Source organism: Oncorhynchus nerka, linkage group LG18 (assembly GCF_034236695.1).
Source record: "Oncorhynchus nerka isolate Pitt River linkage group LG18, Oner_Uvic_2.0, whole genome shotgun sequence".
NCBI lineage: Eukaryota > Metazoa > Chordata > Actinopteri > Salmoniformes > Salmonidae > Oncorhynchus > Oncorhynchus nerka.
The window spans coordinates 50,967,687-50,989,055 of NC_088413.1; the positions used below are offsets into that span (position 1 = coordinate 50,967,687).

General features: G+C 41.5%; 1 protein-coding gene across 1 annotated transcript; it reads right to left on the reverse strand.

The window, feature by feature from the left end:
- Window positions 1–1,209: 1,209 nt before the first annotated feature.
- LOC115146046 (F-box only protein 33-like) lies at window positions 1,210–21,142 on the reverse strand. Its single transcript, XM_029687808.2, has 4 exons — window positions 20,596–21,142; window positions 9,709–9,819; window positions 8,345–9,012; window positions 1,210–5,737 (listed from the first exon to the last, which is right to left on the reverse strand). The coding sequence occupies exons 1-4, from the start codon at window positions 21,021–21,023 to the stop codon at window positions 5,472–5,474; spliced, it is 1,473 nt and encodes a 490-aa protein (XP_029543668.2). The 5' UTR covers window positions 21,024–21,142; the 3' UTR covers window positions 1,210–5,471.
- Between the last annotated feature and the right edge of the window lie 227 nt (window positions 21,143–21,369).

Here is a 21,369-nt window from a genome sequence, read left to right on the forward strand (position 1 = left end):
ATGGCCACCCCAATACCTTGACTTTGTCCTTAAGCCATTTTGCCACAACTTTAGAAGTATGCTTGGGGTCATTGTCCATTTGAAGACCCATTTGCGACCAAGCTTCAACTTCCTGACTGATGTCTTGGGATGTTTTTTTCAATATATCCACATAATTTTCCTTTCTCATGATGCCATCTATTTTGTGAAGTGCACCAGTCCCTCCTGCAGCAAAACACCCCCACAACATGCTGCCACCCCCGTGCTTCAGTTGGGATGGTGTTTATCGGGTTGCAAGCCTCCCCCTTTTTCCTCCAAACATAATGATGGTCATTATGGCCAAACAGTTCTATTTTTGTTTCATCAGACATTTCTCCAAAAAGTACAATCTTTGTCCCCATGTGCGGTTGCAAACCATAGTCTGGCTTTTTTAATGGTGGTTTTGGAGCCGTGGCTTCTTCCTTGCCGAGCGGCCTTTCAGGTTATGTCGATATAGACACTTTTGTAGCCGTTTCCTCCAGTATCTTAACAAGGTCCTTTGCTGTTGTTCTTGGATTGATTTGCACTTTTCGCACCAAAGTACGTTCATCTCTAGGGGACAGAACGCGTTTCCTCCCTGAGCGGTATGACAGCTGTGTGGTACCGTGGTGTTTATACATGCACGCTGAACGTGGTACCTTCAGGCGTTTAGAAATTGCTCCCAAAGATGAACCAGACTTGTGGAGATCTACAATCTTGGCTGATTTCTTTTGATGATCCCATGATAAGCAGAGGCACTGAGTTTGAAGGTAGGCCTTGAACTTCAGCCACAGCTACACCTCCAATTGACATTTATCAGAAGCTTCTAAAGCCATGACAATTTTCAGAAAATTTCCAAGCTGTTTAAAGGCACAGTCAACTTAGTGTATGTGAACTTCAGACCGACTAGAATTGTGATACAGTGAATTATAAGTGAAATGTCAAACAATATTTGGGAAAATTACTTGTCATGCAAAGTTGATGTCCTAATCGAATTGCCGAAACTATAGTTTGCTCATTTGTGGAGTGGTAAAAAAAAAGAAAAGTTAACGACTCCAACCTACGTGTATGTAAACCTCCGACTTCAACTGTACCTGTACACTGGGTTAATGGGAAGTAAAATTACACCAAAGGTAAAGCACTGCCATAAACTAGGATCAGCACAGGATTATTGTAATTCAAATTAAGCCACCATGAATAACAAAGACCATGTTTGTGTTTAATGCTTTTATTCACTGGTTTGAAAAGAACCATTCAACATTCAGCTGGTTTACACAATGTCACTTAGGCTTTTTCCTTTAATCTTGCATCACTTTTTCAAATCAAAATTTCCTACACTTGCCATTTTCACACCTGCACCAGTGGAGTTCCCATTTGCAGATGTACTGTACATATCCAATGCTATGCGCTCACTTGAGACAAAGTTGACAGAACACACCAGTCCAAATATTTCAACATTTAGCGAAAATGGTAAAACCATCTTAAAGCTTACAAATGTTCATAAATAGAACCCGGACATATGTTGCATAAGAGTATACATTATGTATTGATATATACAAATACGCAGTTATTTTCTTCCCCGAAAGCTTATAAGGACACAGCCTAGGTGTTCGCACTGCTAGTGCCCCATGGTGGCCTCTTGTAATGCATTACTTATTTTGCAATAAAATATCCTGATTTTAAACAAATGCACAACATTCATACCACTTAAAACTGGGGCCTGCTGGCCAGTCTCATAGAGACCATGTCTGTAACCCACGGTAGCCTTTGAAACGGAGTTTGGCTTCCAAAGAATCAAGATCTTAAAACAATCACATTGTTATTTCCATTTGTAAGTGACAGAAAGATAAAAGCCACTGGATTATATGCGTTTGACTTGGCTGTAACGCAAGCCAGCCATTAAGAGATGTGACATGTTTAAGCTCACCTCCCTCCTGACCCCCACAACAGTGAACTTGTGGTATGATAGTGGTGCAGGTTTTTAATAATGGAATAAAACAAAACAATTCTCCTCACTCAGGTCTCTTGACGTCAAGCGTTTACGTTCATAATAAGGCTGGTATGAGGTAATTTAGCTGTAGCTTCTGCAGCACAATGAGGTTCTACAGGTAACAGTTAACTCTCAGATGGACCTGCCCTCAAGCAGCTCACTGTCGCTATATATAGGTTCCTCCTTTTCAACAAGAGATGTGGATTGTGATAGCATAAAAAATGTCAAGCATAAAAAATGTCAAGAAAAAAAAGGGAACCAACTGATTTGTAAGCTGTAATAACCCAAATGGTATGTTTCTCCAGAGTATAAAAAGAAAAGAACTCCACTGCTATGCCTGTTAACATGCAGAGTGAGACTGGGCTACACAACCACTTCTATAGGACTTCACACAGCAAAATACCAATTTTGCATCATTTACTCTAATTTACTCCAATTGACCCTAAAATTTTTTTTTTTTTTAAATTCTGACATTGGCAATTTTCTGTTGGTTTTTAACTCCCCAGTGGAATGTTCCTTACACGTCTGATAGCAGCATACATGGCTGAAAGAATCAACAAAACTTGATTTTATCTATACTTAAATGACATTCACTTTTCACAATGAAACTGGTGAGCGAGAGCTCGGTTGTTGACAACAGAGAGAGCTGTTGTTGATCAAGCCACAGCACAGCTGTGCACCACATGGTCCATCTTCACCCCATATTCAGTAGGTATATTTCTAGTAGTATTTGTGGAGGAGCAGTCATAGTAGTACATTTTGGCTGATCAGCCATTGGCCCTTCCCTATGCCAGCACGTGGGCACTTCATAAGGGTCGTTTCACACAGTTATCTTTGGCAGCTGATGCAGACACGCTGACAGACCGTTTTGTTTAATCCAGTGACTTGTTGGAAAAAAGATTCTTCCTAACTTTCATCATTTATTTTTTAGGCATGGAACACCTCTCCTCAACTGACAGTAACCCTGAGAAAGGCTGTTTCCTGCTCACTGGTGAGAAAGAGGTACACCATGCTTTGCTTCAAGCACACCATACGGCTAATTCTTTGATGTATGCACTTCTGAAACTTTACACACACACACACCCCCCCCCATTAAAAACAAAACCATGCGGAAATAAAATATGCTTTAACGGTAGTCAAATGCTGTACTAGACAATGAATGGTGAATTGGAAACGAACACACACAAAAAAAAAACAGAGCGAAAGCTACACTGAATTTAGGCACAGCATTAGGATGTTTTACACATTGTAACAATTGACTGGCATTTGTCATCCTCTAAAAAGGTCTTACACTACCCCTGTTCAGCACAAACAAGTTTACTCCAAATATAGAATATTATCTACATCCTCTTTGGTGTGGTACTAAAAACAAAAAAAACGTAAGAATCCCTCTGTTAACATGTATATCACTTCTCATGCATCAACCGTCAATAGACTAAGTTTAACCCAAGTGGAACCTTGCATGCAGGCTCATATCTTACTGCCACAACTAAACAGGTTAGTAGTGGATCCCATAGGCTGATCGTTACATTGTTTGAATCATGGATCACACACACACCTTGCCATCCGATGCCAGCTGTTTCTAAGCAAACTTATTTTTTCCTCAATATACAGAACTCTGCATACTGCGTTTCTCTTCCTTGACTAAAATGGCTGGCTTTGGTAGTACCAATGAAAGTTATGGGCACGGAGGAACATAACAAAAAGTAATAGCCGACCGACAGCTTCACAAATCACACAAGATCAAGAGAAACCTACACTCTTTTCCCGGAATGCTCCAACATCTCAGCAGCACAAAGCAACCACAGGTCACCTATTCCAAGCCCCACACACTACTGCGTTATCAGTCAAGACTGGCTCCCGAAGCTTTACAAGCAACAAAAAAAGATATGCGTATATAAGGGGAATTCTGGATAGCAGACAACTTTACACATTAAGGTTGTTAGCTTCATATTTACATTCTACCACTGAGCAATCAACCTCAGATTCCCTCTACTACTCTGAGCTCTAAAACGTCAAATACACGATAGAAAACGCCATTAAAAGTATTTTCAGACGTACATCGAGGATGTTAACCTTTTTAAAAGTTAAGAGGACACGAGAAGGCGCGTCTAGAAAAATAAAACTGCGTAGTGTTGGAAGAGCTCTTTCCACAGTATTAGTATCCAGTATTCAGTCACACCACCACGCACACTGGCCCGCAGATCAACAGAAAGCTTTTTATTAAAAGAAAGCCTTCAAATGGACAAATTTACTGAAAAAATCCTGAGATTTGGAACAAGCAAGCAAATGCTTCCCTCCATCCAACGTTCAGCTGGTGAAACACTGTGGCCCTGGAGTCAGCGAACATAGCTGTGAACAAGAGAAACATGTGCAAGGAGTAGCTTTTTGCCATTCTTTAAACACCTTAATCTTAAAACAAATGTACGACTAAGTTTGTTTACCCCATGGTAAAAAAGGGGCCGATTGGATGGCAAAAACTACTGATACTAGAAAACAAGGGGTTTTCCAAGGCAAATGTGAAGAAAAGAAAACTGCATTAGACTGAGAGACTAGCTGATTGTTTCATAGTATATACATCCTCATCATCACCATCTTCATAGAATCATGTTTTGCCCACCTGAGACAGAGGATTTTTCTGAGCGCAAACTGCAGCGTATGACTCGCAACGCTAACCCCTGACTTAAGTACTGCAGCAGAACGTAGGAAACTCAGTGTCAGTGTGGAAACCTATCATATCCCACCTCTGGGTTGAGAAGAACCAGCAGGATCTTAGTCCCGTAACATAGCAACAATATCATCTCCAAAACACAAAAGTAAAGAGCAGACAGGATCTTGCTGGGCTGAGTGGGGGGGCCTAACCACACACTCCATCAGCACAGTCCCTCCCTCTGCCGGAAGACTACTAGACTAATCTCCCATTTAAAAAAATGTGCACGAACAAGTACACAGGATTCCATCATTGCAAAAAGCCAAGGTGGATTAACTGATAACTCAGCACTTGCTGATAGACAAAACACAAAGCAAAAAATAAAACTTGCAATACAACTAACTAAGCTAGCTGTGTAGAAAAGCCCCCTTGCAACACCAACCTCTCATTTAGCTACTAAACAATTATTCGACTATACTCTCCTAATCATAAGCAGGATATATATAGATAGATATAAATATAGAGCTAATACTGATAAACACAGCACAAAGGATGCTACAGAGAAGAAAATAAACATAAAAGACAAAGTATGTAAATGAGATTATCCTCGAATCACCTTATAGGTCCCAAGACAAACACTGAGCATGTGCAGCAGGAAAGACCAGACCAGGGTTGTGTTCATTAGGTCATTCAATGGAAAACATTTAGTAACAGAAAATTTGCATTGCTTATTGGTGAAGTGGGGTCCCTCCTGTTTAGGTCTGGTTTTCTTTTGTTTGATGCCTAATGAACACAACCCAGATGGCTGCCCGGTCTGGCGGCTGCAGCACTAGCCTACATGCCCAAGCTGAAGCTCTGCATCTCCCTGTGGAAGTGCTGGGTGGGCTCGCTGAGGACCAGGTTGGAGTCCATAGAAGGGTGCCAGACGCGCCCCAGGCCCAGCGACACCTCCTTCACCAGGTTGTGGACGGGGTCACCCTCCATGAAGACCCTCTGGTCCGGGTCGAAGTCAATGCTCTCCTCGGACACAGCCAGGACCTTGAGGCTGGAGCCACGCAGACGGGAAATGGCCACCAGGTTGTGGGACCACACAGTGTAGCCTGTGGTGTTCAGACAGAGGAGAATCACATTGAACGCCACTGTAGAAAGAACATACTGGATACTGAATGTAAAACAACTCCATTTGATCTGTGCTATACATATCAACATGCTGCCAATATGACCTCTACAACACACACACACACACTAGACATTAGGGCTGTTCCCTAAAATGTATTAGTCGACCAAGATACTGTTCTTTCAACCAATCGATAGGTCAGTTTTAAAACATGTATTTTTCCATATACTGACACATCCTATGAGTTTTAATCATATCAACTATATGCACTGAGCTTGTCGGATGCTTTAAGCAAACCATTTGTTGAAATAATTAAAAGACAAAAGGACTAGAGGGAGTTTGACCGCAATTGATTTGATTGTACCGGACCTGGCTCAGACATGCTGCACTGTGTATTAAAATAAAAAAGACAGCGAGTGACTGTGACTGGTTCCCGTTGTCTCGCTCTCCTCACTGCTGCCTCGACACCACAGAACATCAACAGTGTGTATCGCGCTGTCCGTGTTGCAGAAGCTGCAACATAATTTGTCATTTCTGACTGAAAAATTGTGTTACCGAAATCCCTAATTTGATTAGGAAAAATATTCCTTATTCCCTCAACCCTTGCTCTCTCTACGTAACCAATACGGCCTTACCTACAGCATATCATAACATCAATAAATTGGTTAGAAACTCTGAACACCCTAACAGCAAATTGGATGCAGAGGACTGACAAGTAAACTCGAAACGGGATAATGTTTACTTGTTGCTCACTGGTAAAGGGGAATTCAGATGTGTGGAATAAATTTGACTACTTGTGGAAAATACTAAAGATCAAGAAAAATGAGGTAAGGAGCAAGTGCTGCGTGCATATTATGTGTGCCAAACAGGTGCTGTTAGATTACAATATCATTTCTCTGACCGTTTGGAACAATGTAAACTACACAAAATAAATTATAAGTGGACCAGAGACTTGATTGAAAATTCTTAACTTAAATGCTTGATTGAATTTCAAATCATGAATGACTGTGATGACATGAATTAATAAATGATTGATTCATGCAGTAGCCTATTTACAGTGCCCTTGACTTTATCCCCCGTTACGTTACAGTCGTATTCTAATATATATTAAATAAAAACATTTGCTCGGGAATCTACTCACAATACCCCCAAAAGACAAAGCGAAAACAGGTTCTTTGAAATGTTTGCCCCCCCCCCCACAAAAAACCAACGAAATACCTTATTTACGTAAGTATTCAGACCCTTTGTCATACACCTGTTTATATAAATGGTCCCACAGTTGAAAGCGGAGCTCAATTTTGAGTCTCATAGCAAAGGGTCTGAATAATTATGTAAATAAGCCATCTGTTTTATTTTTATTTTTAATACATTTGCAAACACTTCTAAAAACCTGTTTTCACTTTTTCATTATGGGGTAGTGTGTAGCTTGATGAGGAAAATGTTATATTGAATCCATTTCAGAATAAGGCTGTAACGTAACAAAATGTGGAAAAAGTCAAGTGGTCTGAAAACTTTCCGAATGCACTGTAAGCACTGAAATATAGGCCCAAGTTATGGTATTTATATTAGACCTACAGCTCAATGGTGGTTATACAAGGCTGCTATACTAAGCCGACTAATGAGAATGAAATTACTTATTACCATCATTATAATAATAACAATAAGAAGGAGATCAAGGAAAAAGGGCCAATTGTGCGCCGCCCTATGGGACTCCCGGTCTCAGCCGGTTGTGACACAGCCTGGGATCGAACCCGGGTCTGTAGTGACACCTCAAGCACAGCAATGCAGTGCCTTAGACCACACTGCATCAGTTGGGAGGCTTATGGATGATTTATAAAGTCAGGCACAATTTTCTTGGGCACTTAAGGCAAAGTCTGTTTTCTCATCTCTCCGAACTTCACTGCTGCCTCCACAGCATTGTTCTCAACACCATGCTGGTTAACTATTACGCACTTAGCAACATGGTCTAGTAAAAGGTGCCAATTCAACAGTGTACTGGTGCGTTTCAGAACTGAGGACAGTGACTACTATCCAAAGTGTGAGAGGGCGCAGTTGTTAAAAATGTTTGATTTGTATTGCGCCATTGTTCTTACATAAAATAACCATATACATTTTCAGTAGCACATTCACAATACACTCAGACAGATGTCTTGTACACCATGATGTTTTTGTTGTTATTGCTACTTGGTCGACCAACAGCCTATCGCCCAAAACAATCAACCAGTCGACTAAATGGGGTCAGCCCTACTAGACATTTTATTTTACCTTTAGGCAAGTCAGTTAAGAACAAATTCTTATTTTCAATGACGGCCTAGGAACAGTGGGTTAACTGCCTTGTTCAGGGGCAGAACAACATATTTTTACCGTGTCAGCTCGGGGATTCGATCTAGCAACCTTTCGGTTACTCTCTAACCACTAGGCTACCTGCCGCCCCACATAACAGTACTCCCAGAAATAACCAGTAATAAATATTTCTATCAGAACATCTTGTAGAACCCATGCCACTGGAAATCAATCATTGCCATTCAAATGTTAGGCTACACTAAAAGAGTGGTGAGCTATGTAATGCTAACATCTGGGCCAGGCTCACCGTGGATGACCAATACAGAGAGGTGTACGCAGCGCCAGGCCAGTAGGACCAGTGGGTCCTCGTTTCGGTTGATGCCAAGGTCAGGGAAGCCGGTGTCATCCCTCATCAGGACGAAGTGGCTCAGGGTCTTGTTGTACTGCTGGGCAATGAGCTCCAGGGTTCCGTCTGTGACCAAGGTGGAGTAGCTGTCCAGGTGGATCCTCTCCAGGGGCAGGCTTGGTTTTAGCACCCTCAGCAGGTCCTGGCTGCACACATCCAGTGCCATCACGTAAACCCGCAGGTTAGCGCTGCGTTGGACCAGGGCCTTCCAGTCGTCCTCACTGGCGGTGCCATCGAGTGGCTTAGCCTCCAGAGCAGCGCCGTTGAGCATCAGGGAGAGGCGGTGTAGAGGAGCACGGTCTCCTCCAGCCAGTAGGTGGCTCAACTCAGAGGTGAAGTCACAGAAGTCGAGGGCCAGGGAACGCAGGTGGACCAGCCGCTCCAGCTCCACAGGTGAGACCAGGCAAGGCAGCTGGTTGTCCAGCAAGCAGAGGTGCTCCAGGGAGCCTGCGCTGGGGTTGGACAGAGAGGCCAGGGAGCATGGGGTCACCACGCCCAGCATGAAGGCGGAGGACAGCCACTTTATCTTCCTGCTGTTAGACAGAACCTCCAGTAACAGCTGTTGGATCCTACCCCGGCCCAGAGGAAAACACAGAAAGAAAGTTTGAAAACTTTAGACATTTTTTCTCTGTTCCATTTCTGCAAATAAAGACCTACTCACTAACAATGAATAGATTTTTAAAAAACTGTATGGGCAGAACAGAGATCCTATTAAATGACCTATTTGTGTTCTATGTAATTATATGAGGCAGAATTTCAACAGAGGACAGTTTGAGTGTATTTTACTTTTACAGGGACAGTGCACATTAATCAACGTTTCAGTAAAAGTGCCGGTTTAAGCCAGCCGGCTAATTTTCAACCGCAGTCCCTGGGCAGGTTATTAAAAACAATTACAATATAGACAACATTGAGCAGTGAGCACACGCAGTACACCATAGTACAAGCAAGACATAGCATCCAGACATGGGAAGCGCTCACAGAGAAAGCGGATTTACTAAAGGTGCTTTACCTTAAGGGAACTATACTGTTTGTACTGTGATTTTGAATGATTGTGCACCTAAGTATTTTGCTGTGCGACCTCGAAGAAAAATCAGGATCCTAGCTTTATTAATTCAAATAATTTTCATTGTGTCCCTAAATGTCTTTATGTGTGACGACATTTTTCAATTTAGACATGTTCCTTGTAAGAAAAGTAAGTGTAGAGCCCTGCTGTATGCCCTTTTGTCGCCCTGGGCAAGATGTAGCTTTTAGGCAAGGCTACTCACTCTTTGATTTTCTTGCCTCCTGGGTCAACCTGCTGTAGATAGGCACTGTCCAGAATGCCCTCATCCTGAAGAATGCAGGTATCCCCATACAGACTCAGCTTCTGGAGATTTCTGAGAGAGGGCCGAGAGAGAGAAGGAGCCGAGCGAGCGAGAGAAAGAGCCGAGCGAGCGAGAGAAAGAGCCGAGAGAGAGGGCCGAGAGAGAGAGAGGGCCAAGCGAGAGAGAGGGCAGAGTGAGAGAGAGGGCAGAGCGAGAGAGAGCCGAGAGAGGTGGGTGGGGGGCGGGGAGAGAGATATGAGCTTTAGTCAAAACCAGACACAAATCAGCCATAGTGGAGGTCAGTGAATGTTCTAATTGTGGTCTGCAACAAACACAATCAAACCGTATACATGTCCTCACCAATTTGCCAGAAGGCCTCTGACAATAAATACCTTTCAACATCACACACTCGTGTCCACCACAAACCTAGCGGCTAGACACCACAAACATGGCAGACTAAATTCCACTCCATGGTGACTTCCTTCACCATTGAACGGAGTTTGGTCCACTACAACAAACCCAGCTTCCGACATTTGATTGCGCCACTAAATCTCTCGAACGCTCTTAAACAAGTGTGTTGTAATTGAATGAACACTGGAATTAAATATCAACAAAGAAATGCCTCAAGACACCTTTAAGCCATCTCTGTGGCAGTGGAAGTGTAACTTTTCAGGACACAAATGTGTCCAAAAGATATTAGCTGAAAGTACATGTTTGAAAAGGCAGAGTTGCATATCACCAGGGTTGGGGAGTAACGGATGACATGTAGTCCGTTACATGGAAGTGATTACAAAAAAAAGAACGGTCATCCATTTCCAGCAAAAATATTGTAATCTGGTTACAGACACTTTTGAAAAACTAGATTACTTTAATGATTACTTTTAAATTCAGAAAGGATGTTTGCGGGAAAACAAAATCTTTGACACTTCTGTTCTCAATTACATTCAAATCAGCATTGAAAAGGGTGCAAGTTTAAATGTATTCAACGTGTGTGAGTCTGGCCGTAAGTCAGAGACCACTATGATGACAAACCAAATGTGCTTGATGGATCGCGGGAAAACAGCAGGAATATACTTTTGTAGGCTACAGTCCAAGCTATGCCATCCAATGGTGTGACTGCTGTCAGCATCTAAAGATTATCCAACTTGAATAAATAAATGGAGGTGAGGATGACAGCAGAGGTGTAGTCTACGACGATACGGATATCACTTATTGAATAATACATAGCAGCAGTGTGATTCACAATCACACTTGTGAGGAGTCTGAAAAACAGACAAGTACATTAGTGTCTAGTTTGAGAAACAGACACCCCCACAAGTCTCCAACTGACAGCTTCATTAAATAATACCGGCAAAACACCAGTCTCAATGTCAACAGTGAAGAGGTGACTCCGGGATGCTGGCCTTCTAGGCAGAGTTCTTTTGCCCATCTTAATATTTTATTTTTATTGGCCAGTCTAAGATATGGCTTTTCCTATGCAACTCTGCCTACAAGGCCAGCATCCTGGAGTTACCTCTTCACTGTTGATGTTGAGACTGGTGTTTTGCAAGGTACTATTGAATGAAGTTGCCAGTTGAGGACTTGAGGCGTCTGTCTAGTTTGAGAAACATGCTAATGTACTTGTCCTCTTGCTCGGTTGTGCACCGGGGCCTCCCACTCTTTCTATTCTGGTTAGAGCCAGTTTGCGCTGTTCTGTGAAGGGAGTAGTACACAGCGTTGTATGAGATCTTCAGTTTCTTGGCAATACCTCGCATGAAATAGCCTTCATTTCTCAGAACAAGAATAGACTGACGAGTTTCAGAAGAAAGTTCATTGTTTCTGGCCATTTTGAGCCTGTAATCGAACCCACAATTGCTGATGCTCCAGATACTCAACTAGTCTAAAGGCCAGTTTTATTGCTTCTTTAATCAGAACAACAGTTTCAGCTGTGCTAACATAATTGCAAAATGATAATGATCAATTAGCCTTTTAAAAATATAAACTTGGATTTGCTAACACAACATGCCATTGGAACACAGGAGTGATGGTTGCTGATAATGGGCCCCTTTACGCCTATCATCCGTTTCCAGCTACAATAGTCATTTACAACATTAACAATGTCTACACTGTATTTCTAATCAATTTGATGCTATTTTAATGGACAACATTGTTTTGCTTTTCTTTCAAAAACAAGGACATTTCTAAGTGACCCCAAACTTTTGAATGGTAATGTGTGTGTACATCAAAAGTTGAACACCCCCCCCCCATTTAAGGGTTTTTCTTTATTTTTACTATAAAAACTATGAAATAACACATATGGAATCATGTATTAACTAGGGATGCACCAATATGACATTTTTGTCCGATACCGATATTTTCCTTGCCAAAACACCCGATACTGATAAACGATATTGAAAATTTGGGTGGCATTCTTGTACAGTTAAATAGTTGAAAACACACACACACAAAGAAGTTATTTTGTTAGCATTTATGTCTGTCCCAATTACCAGTAAAACATAATCAAAACTAGAGGTCGAACGATTAATCAGAATGGCCGATTAATTAGGGCCGATTTCAAGTTATTATAACAATCGGAAATCGTTATTTTTGGGTGCCGATTTGCCTTTTTTTTATACCTTTATTTAACTAGGCAAGTCAGTTAAAGAACACATTCTTATTTTCAATGACGGCCTAGGAACGGTGGGTTAAAACCTTTTGTAACTAGGGGGCAGTATTTTCATTTTTGGATAAAAAACGTTCCCTTTTTAAACAGGATATTTTGTCACGACTAGATGCTCGACTATGCATATAATTGACAGCTTTGGATAGAAACACTGATGTTTCCAAAACTGCAAAGATATTGTCTGTGAGTGCAACAGAACTGATGTTACAGGCAAAACCCAGATAAAAATCCAACCAGGAAGTGCCCCATATTTTGAAAGCCCTGCATGCCAATGACTCCTTATATGGCTGTGAATGGGCTACGAATGAGCTTACGCTTTCTCCGTATTCCCCAAGGTGTCTACAGCATTGTGACGTCTTTTTACGCATTTATGTTGAAGAATAGCCGTAAGGGACCACATTGAGCAAGTGTGTAAAGTACTGAGGTAGCCATTATTCCAATCGCTTCTAATGAGAAACCAATTGTCCCGACGGATATATTATCGAATAGATATGTGAAAAACACCTTGAGGATTGATTCTAAACAATGTTTGCCATGTTTCTGTCGATATTATGGAGCTAATTTGGAAAAAAGTTTGGCGTTTGTAGTGACCGTTTTCCGGTCGATTTCTCAGCCAAACGTGAAGAACAAACGGAGCTATTTCGCCTACAAAAATAATATTTTGGGAAAAAAGGAACATTTGCTATCTAACTGGGAGTCTCCTGAGTGAAAACATCCGAAGTTCTTCAAAGGTAAATGATTTAATTTGATTGCTTTTCTTATTTTCGTGAAAATGCTGCCTGCTGCGAGCAGAGCCTAGCATTATGCCATGATAAACACAAATGCTTGTCTAGCGTTGGCTGTAAAGCATATTTTGAAAATCTGAGATGACAGTGTGATTAACAAAAGGCTAAGCTGTGTCTCAATATATTTAATTTGCGATTTTCATGAATAGGAACATTTTCTAGGGATATTTATGTCCGCTGCGTTATGCTAATTAGTTTGAGGCGATGATTACACTCCCGCATGCGGGATGGGTAGTATCAAGAAGTTAACTGCCTCATTCAGGGACAGAACGACAGATTTTCACCTTGTCAGCTCGGGGGATCCAATCTTGCAACCTTACAGTTAACTAGTCCAACGCAATAACGACCTGCCTCTCTCTCGTTGTACTCCACAAGGAGACTGCCTGTTACGCGAATGCAGTAAGCCAAGGTAAGTTGCTAGCTAGCATTAAACTTATCTTTTAAAAAACAATCAATCACTAGTTAACTACACATGGTTGATGATATTACTAGATATTATCTAGCGTGTCCTGCGTTGCATATAATTTGACTGAGCATACAAGCATACAAGTATCTAAGTATCTGTCTGAGCGGTGGTAGGCAGAAGCAGGCGCGTAAACATTAATTCAAACAGCACTTTCGTGAGTTTTTCCAGCAGCTCTTCGTTGTGTGTCAAGTATTGAGCTGTTTATGACTTCAAAGCCTATCAACTCCCGAGATGAGGCTGTTGTAACCGAAGTCAAATGGCTAGCTAGTTAGCGCGCGCTAATAGTGTTTCAAACGTCACTCGCTCTGAGCCTTCTAGTAGTTGTTCCCCTTGCTCTGCATGGGTAACGCTGCTTCGATGGTGGTTGTTGTTGTTGTGTTGCTGGTTTCTTACATAGCACATATTGCACTTTTACTTTCTTCTCCAACACTATCATAACCGCCATCGATAAAAGACAGTACTGTGCAGCCGTCTTCATCGACCTGGCCAAGGCTTTCGACTCTGTCAATCACCATATTTTTATCGGCAGACTCAGTAGCCTCGGTTTTTCTAATGACTGCCTTGCCTGGTTCACCAACTACTTTGCAGACAGAGTTCAGTGTGTCAAATCGGAGGGCATGCTGTCCAGTCCTCTGGCAGTCTCTATGGGGGTGCCACAGGGTTCAATTCTCGGGCCGACTCTTTTCTCTGTATATATCAATGATGTTGCTCTTGCTGCGGGCGATTCCCTGATCCACCTCTACGCAGACGACACCATTCTGTATACTTCTGGCCCTTCCTTGGACACTGTGCTATCTAACCTCCAAACGAGCTTCAATGTCATTACAACACTCCTTCCGTGGCCTCCAACTGCTCTTAAACGCTAGTAAAACCAAATGCATGCTTTTCAACCGTTCGCTGCCTGCACCCGCACGCCCGACTAGCATCACCACCCTGGATGGTTCCGACCTTGAATATGTGGACATCTATAAGTACCTAGGTGTCTGGCTAGACTGTAAACTTTCCTTCCAGACTCATATCAAACATCTCCAATCTAAAATCAAATCTAGAGTCGGCTTTCTATTCCGCAACAAAGCCTCCTTCACTCACGCCGCCAAACTTACCCTAGTAAAACTGACTATCGCCGATCCTTGACGATGTCATCTACAAAATAGCCTCCAATACTCTACTCAGCAAACTGGATGCAGTTTATCACAGTGCCATCCGTTTTGTTACTAAAGCACCTTATACCACTGCGACCTGTATGCTCTAGTCGGCTGGCCCTCGCTACATATTTGTCGCCAGACCCACTGGCTCCAGGTCATCTACAAGTCCATGCTAGGTAAAGCTCCTCCTTATCTCAGTTCACTGGTTACGATGGCAACACCCACCGGTAGCACGCGCTCCAGCAGGTGTATATCACTGATCATCCCTAAAGCAAACACCTCATTTGGCCGCCTTTCGTTCCAGTTCTCTGCTGCCTGTGACTGGAACGAACTGCAAAAATCGCTGAAGTTGGAGACTTTTATCTCCCTCACCAACTTCAAACATCTGCTATCTGAGCAGCTAACCGATCGCTGCAGCTGTACATAGTCTATCGGTAAATAGCCCACCCAATTTACCTACCTCATCCCCATTCTGTTTATATTTATTTACTTTTCTGCTCTTTTGCACACCAGTATCTCTACCTGTACATGACCATCTGATCATTTATCACTCCAGTGTTAATCTGCAAAATTGTAATTATTCGCCTACCTCCTCATGCCTTTTGCACACAATGTATATAGACTTTTTTTCCTACTGTGTTATTGACTTGTTAATTGTTTACTCCATGTGTAACTGTGTCATTGTCTGTTCACACTGCTATGCTTTATCTTGGCCAGGTCGCAGTTGTAAATGAGAACTTGTTCTCAACTAGCCTACCTGGTTAAATAAAGTTGAAAAAAATAATAATAATTGCATTATTTAAACCAAATTGAACATGTTTCATTATTTACTTGAGGCTAAATTGATTTTATTGATGTATTATATTAAGGTAAAATAAGTGTTCATTCAGTATTGTTGTATTTGTCATCATTACAAAAAATATATATTATATAAAAAATAATAATAAAATAAAAATTGGCCGATTAACCTCTTCCTTCTACCCCCTAATTTTTCGAACATTCTGTTAAAAATCGCGCAACATTTCAGCGCCCTGCTACTCATGCCAGGAATATAGTATATGCATATGATTAGTATGTGTGGATAGAAAACACTCAGACGTTTATAAAACTGGTTAAATCACGGCTGTGGCTATAACATAACGTGTGTTTCATCGGAAAGCGCAGGAAAATCAGATCACTGAAAATGGAAAAATATATCCCTGCGTGACTTGAACCCATTGATAAAGGTGAACCACAATTAATGGGGCTGAGGTTGCAGTACCTACAGCTTCCACACGGTGTCTAGAGTCTTGTCATTTCCCTACTATTTGTTTCTTGGTCAAACAGATGCAAGGCAGCGCAGTTCTTCAGGTCTTAGGACCGGATATTTTGGTTGAGTTTCTAGCCTGACATTTTTCCAGACGGACAGCTATAGAATATACTTCGTCTTGTGATTAATTTGATTGCTTATTAACGTTTACTAATACATAAAGTTGCATTACAAAAGTATTTTGAAGTGTTTTGTGAAAGGTTATCGTCGACTTTTTGAATTTTAAAAAATGACGTTACGTTATGAAACGCTTTTTTTTCCCGTTGATCACACAGTCTACATATAACGATATCTAGGCTATATATGGACCGATTTAATCGAAAAAAAATACCCAATAGTGATTATGGGACATCTAGGAGTGCCAACAAAGAAGAAGAAGATGGTCAAAGGTAATGAATGTTTTCTATTTTATTGTGCGGTTTGTGTAGCGCCGAATATGCTAATTATTTTGTTTACGTCCCCTGCGGGTCTTTTGTGGTGTTACATGCTATCAGATAATAGCTTCTCATGCTTTCGCCGAAAAGCATTTTAAAAATCTGACTTGTTGCCTGGATTCACAACGAGTGTAGCTTTAATTCCATACCCTGCATGTGTATTTTAATGAACGTTTGAGTTTTAACTAATACTATTAGCATTTAGCGTAGTGCATTTGCATTTCCAGAGCTCTGGATGGGACGGAAGCGTCTCAGTAGGAGCAAGAGGTTAATCGGTATCAGCTTTTTTGGTCCTCCAATAATCGGGATCGGCGCTGAAAAAATCAGTCGGTCGACCTCTAATCTAAACGTATTTATTTCATTTATTTCTGGGCCATTTCGTTGTTCATTTGTTCAGTCGTTTTATTCTCCAGGATTTCATCATACATGTCAAGCAGTGAAGTTTCAACTCCGTCTGTCCGTGGCCTCTCTTTCTCGGTGCGCACTGTCACCACGTCCGTTTCCATCTTGTCCAATTGTGTCTAACATTTCACGTAAACCCTGTTTCTTGTCTGCATCGAAGTGGCGGTCCTTGTACCTAGCATCGAGCAGGGTGTGACACAGTAAAGAGGCTCAGAGAGACTGCCACCGAAGAGCTTGTTCACAGCCTCTAGTAGAGTACTTTTGCAAGTTTTAACCCCACGGTCTGTGTTGGCAGTTTTGTTGAGCAGGCATTTCAATGCCATGACAGAGGGTATCACGTCTGCTGCAGATGCAGTTGATGAGCTTATGTCTTGAGTCAGTTGTTCAAATGGCGCTAGGAGTGTGTTCATGTTTCCAAGTTTCAAACATGTTCTCAAATGCCATTGAAATGGCAGCAGCGGTATGAGAACCAGCATATTCTTGAGCATGCAATACAGCTTTCCTCAATACGAAATCCTTGTCGACCCACTGCTGTCAGACTAAGCGCGCTCATGGGGCTGACATAGCTGGTCCAACTGTCAGTCGTGAAGCTAATAGCAGTGACGCCCATAGCAAGTAGCTCATGGATGTGCGTTTCAACAAAACTAACTCCAGTAGGGCAACATCTGAAAAATAGCGCCTACTTGGTAGTGTGCACTGGGGCTCGAAGTGCTCGACCAGTCGGCGAATGCAAACATCATCTACGACAGAGAACGGTTGATTGTCAAGGGCAATGAATTCCATCATCTTGGCGTTAATGGATTTTGATTTGAGTTGTCTCGCTGAAATGTTCTTACTCTTTCAAATGACTGCTGGACTTGAACTTGTTTAGTTGTTGGAAGTGTGTGCTTAGTTTTTTTTTTCTACTTTTGTTCTAAGTAACTGCTGAATGTTTGGGGGTGATGCACTTTCAAATGACTAATTAGGTTTGTGGTATTGAACGATTTCACTTTCATTTCGGGAAATAATAGCAGCACAAACGTTGCATATGACCTTTCTGTTATCTTCCTTTGAAACTTCAAAATAAATCCACACAGCAGACATTGTGGGCTAGGTTAGGAATGCTGTGTTGCACGTGTAACGCTGTATTGTTCGTGGCATCATTACGTCATCCACCTATGTTATATAGGTATGCACGTCAGCTTTGACATCGGTTTTGCACATCGGCGTTGAACTAGACATCGGGCCAATGCCGATGTTGGCATTTTTTAGCTAATGTCGGCCGATGCCGATATGCTTACCAATATATCGTGTATCCCTAGTAGAAACCAGAAGAGTGTTAACCAAATCAAAATATATTTTATATTTGAGATTATTCAAAGTTGCCACCCTTTACCTTGACAGCTTTGCATTCTCTCAAACAACTTCATGAGGAAGTCAACCTGGACTGCATTTCAATTAACAGGTGTGCCTTAAAAAGTTAATTTGTGGAATTTCTTTCCTTCTTAATGCGTTGTGACACAGTATGGGGGGGTTATACAGAAGATAGCCCTATTTGGTAAAAGACCAAGTCCATATTATGGCAAGAACAGCTCAAATAAGCAGAGCGAAACGAGAGTCCATCATTAATTTAAGACATGAAGGTCTGTCAATACGGAACATTTCAGGAACTTTGAAAGTTTCTTCAAGTGCAGTCGCAAAAACCATCCAGCACTATGACGGTTCTACAGCTGCACCATCAAGAGCATCCTGACTAAGAAGAGACTTGTTTGGGCCAAGAAACACACGCAATGGACATTAGACTGGTGGAAATTTGTCCTTTGCTCTGAAGTCCAAATTGGAGATTGTTGGTTCTAACTGCCGTGTCTTTGTGAGATGCAGTGCGGTTGAACAGATGATCTCTGCATGTGTATTTCCCAATGTAAAGCATGGAGGAAGTGGTGTGATGGTGTGGGGGTGCTTGCTGGTGACACTGTCAATGTTTTATGTAGAATTCAAGGCACACTTAACCAGCATGGATACCACAGCATTCTGTAGCGATACGCCATCCCATCTGGTTTGGGCTTAGTGGGACTATCATTTGTTTTTAAACATGACAATGACCCAACATACCTCCAGGCTGTGTAAGGGCTAAATAGGAGGCTCAAGGAGGAGAGTGATTTAGTGCTGCATCAGATGACCCGGCTTCCACAATCCCCCAACCTCAACCAAATTGAGATGGTTTGGGATGAGTCGGACCGCAGAGTGAAGGAAAATCAGCCACCAAGTTCTCAGCACATGTGGGAACTCCTTCAAGACTGTTGTAAAAGCATTCCAGGTGAAGCTGGTTGAGAGAATGCAAAGCTGTCATCAAGGCTAAGGGTGGCTGCTTTGAAGAATCTCAAATATATTTTGATTTGTTTAACACTTTTGGTTACTACATGATTCCATATGTGTTATTTCATAGTTTAGAGGTCTTCACTATTATTCTACAATATATAACATAGTAAAAATAAAAAACATTGAATGAGTAGGTGTTAAAACTTTTTGCCAGTAGTGTATATCCATTGATTATTGAAGAATATAATTTAAATGCATCATGAGCTTAGTTCATCTGTCACTCCACGAGAACCCAAAATATAAGCTTGTTTTTCACAATGTTTGTAAACATTGGAAATGTAAACAAACACTGGATAAAACAAGTTTGATATCATGGATGGTCAGTCCTTGCATCAATAGCTTTGTCTATTAATCTGAGAGTGGTTACATTTCATGACAACAAAATCATAAACAACAATAGGGATGGCTAATAAATCCTTAGTTTTGGGGTTATGCTCAAGTAAAACAATTTGGCTAATCTATACCTCCTAGTCCTATTCTTGAAGATCACGTAGTATAGAGTTTATTGAAATGCCTGGAATTCTGATAGACTTCGGTTATTAATGTAAAGATATAATTTAATCGTATTATTATATGTAGTAGAAAACAATGGGTTGGAAGAAGCCTAAATAACCAACCCATAAAGTAAAATGTAGCATCCATAAGGCCAGCTAAGTAAACTTTAACATTGATTTATCCTGCGATAGATATCGTTCAATTGGTAACATACATTTTTGCATTCTTCTTATGCCTCTTAAGGGGAAGTCATCTAAAAGTAACTTAATGTAATCAGTTTACGTTACAGAGTTTGGGCAAGCCAAAAGTTACGTTACTGATTACTATTTTGGACAGGTAACTAGTTACGGATTACATTTAGAAAGAAACCCATCCAAACCTGAATGACAGCATGCTGCCAATGTCATTGTTGACCTCAATGGTTGAGCCTAGCTAGTTTCCCTGGGCATGACCACCACTGCTGCAATGTTGTTCAAATGTCATTTAAAAAACTCCTTGCAACATTCTTTGCGCAACAAGCATAAAAACAGATTTCTAACTGACATGCCTGCTCCAAGTAGTTAGATTGTAGCTAAAAACAGACTGAAACCACACAAGCAGTATAACGTTAAGCAGAAATCGGTAGAGTAACGACATGACCCGATTACGTAATGATAGTTTGTTTATAGCTAGGCTAGCTATTTAACGTTAGCTGACTACGACCCAACAAACACTCAAATTGACACGTAATGGAGTTGCTGACTCCATTTACTTTAAACATGTATTGAATCATTGTAGTAACTATCCAACTACCTGTTGTTTCGAATACATCTGAGCACACACAACACCTGTTCCAAATAGGTGATCCTTGCGTCTTTCCAGCGATCAAGCAATTGAGGGTCGCGTTCTACAGGTTCTATCCTGCCCTCAACTCCGCTCAGTGGGCTTAGATATCCGTCCACAGGGGCAACCTCGAGATGTAGCTCGCGCACGAAGGCGCCAAACTTCCTCATGAGAAATTCTAATCTTGGGGTCTGTTCGGAGCCAGAACCTCCCCAGTTTACACCACCTCCGACACGCAACTTCAGCTCCGTCCAAAGCGATGGGTAAAACAGACACTCCCTCCAGCGAGAGCACACGGACGAGGCCCGAAGCTTGTCACGGTCGGACAAGAATGAAAATATATGGACGATAAGCTCGCTAGGTAAAGCCATGGCTCCGACACACCCGTACAAAGCCATGGCGCAGACCACTAAACTACTGTATTAATCGCGGACAGAAAGTGTACATATAACCGTTGTAAGATTGTGCGACAACAGTCCAGTTCCGGTACTCGCTCTCCGTAAAACTAAACATCCAGCAGATTTGCGTTCAATACTATTGGATCATACCACTTATGACTACGTGGGGATGAAAACAATCCTCCGCAACGTTCCACTTTTTGAAAACAGGCCGACATAATTTATGTATAAGTTACATATTCTTATGTTTGATCATAATTTATGTTTAACTTATATATTCATATGTTTGATATACTTTCATTTTCTGTAGAATATGTTGTTCATTTAATTGTCATCTGCAAATATA

Bases quoted from the DNA above. Each gene is read 5' to 3' on its own strand.
- LOC115146046 (XM_029687808.2), bottom strand. From the start codon at position 21,023: ATGGCTTTGTACGGGTGTGTCGGAGCCATGGCTTTACCTAGCGAGCTT. The intron at 9,820-20,595 runs GTAGTTGGATAG...GCCCTCTCTCAG, and splicing joins AGATGTATTCGAAACAACAG to AAATCTCCAGAAGCTGAGTC. The intron at 9,013-9,708 runs GTGAGTAGCCTT...GGGCCGGGGTAG, and splicing joins GGAGGCAAGAAAATCAAAGA to GATCCAACAGCTGTTACTGG.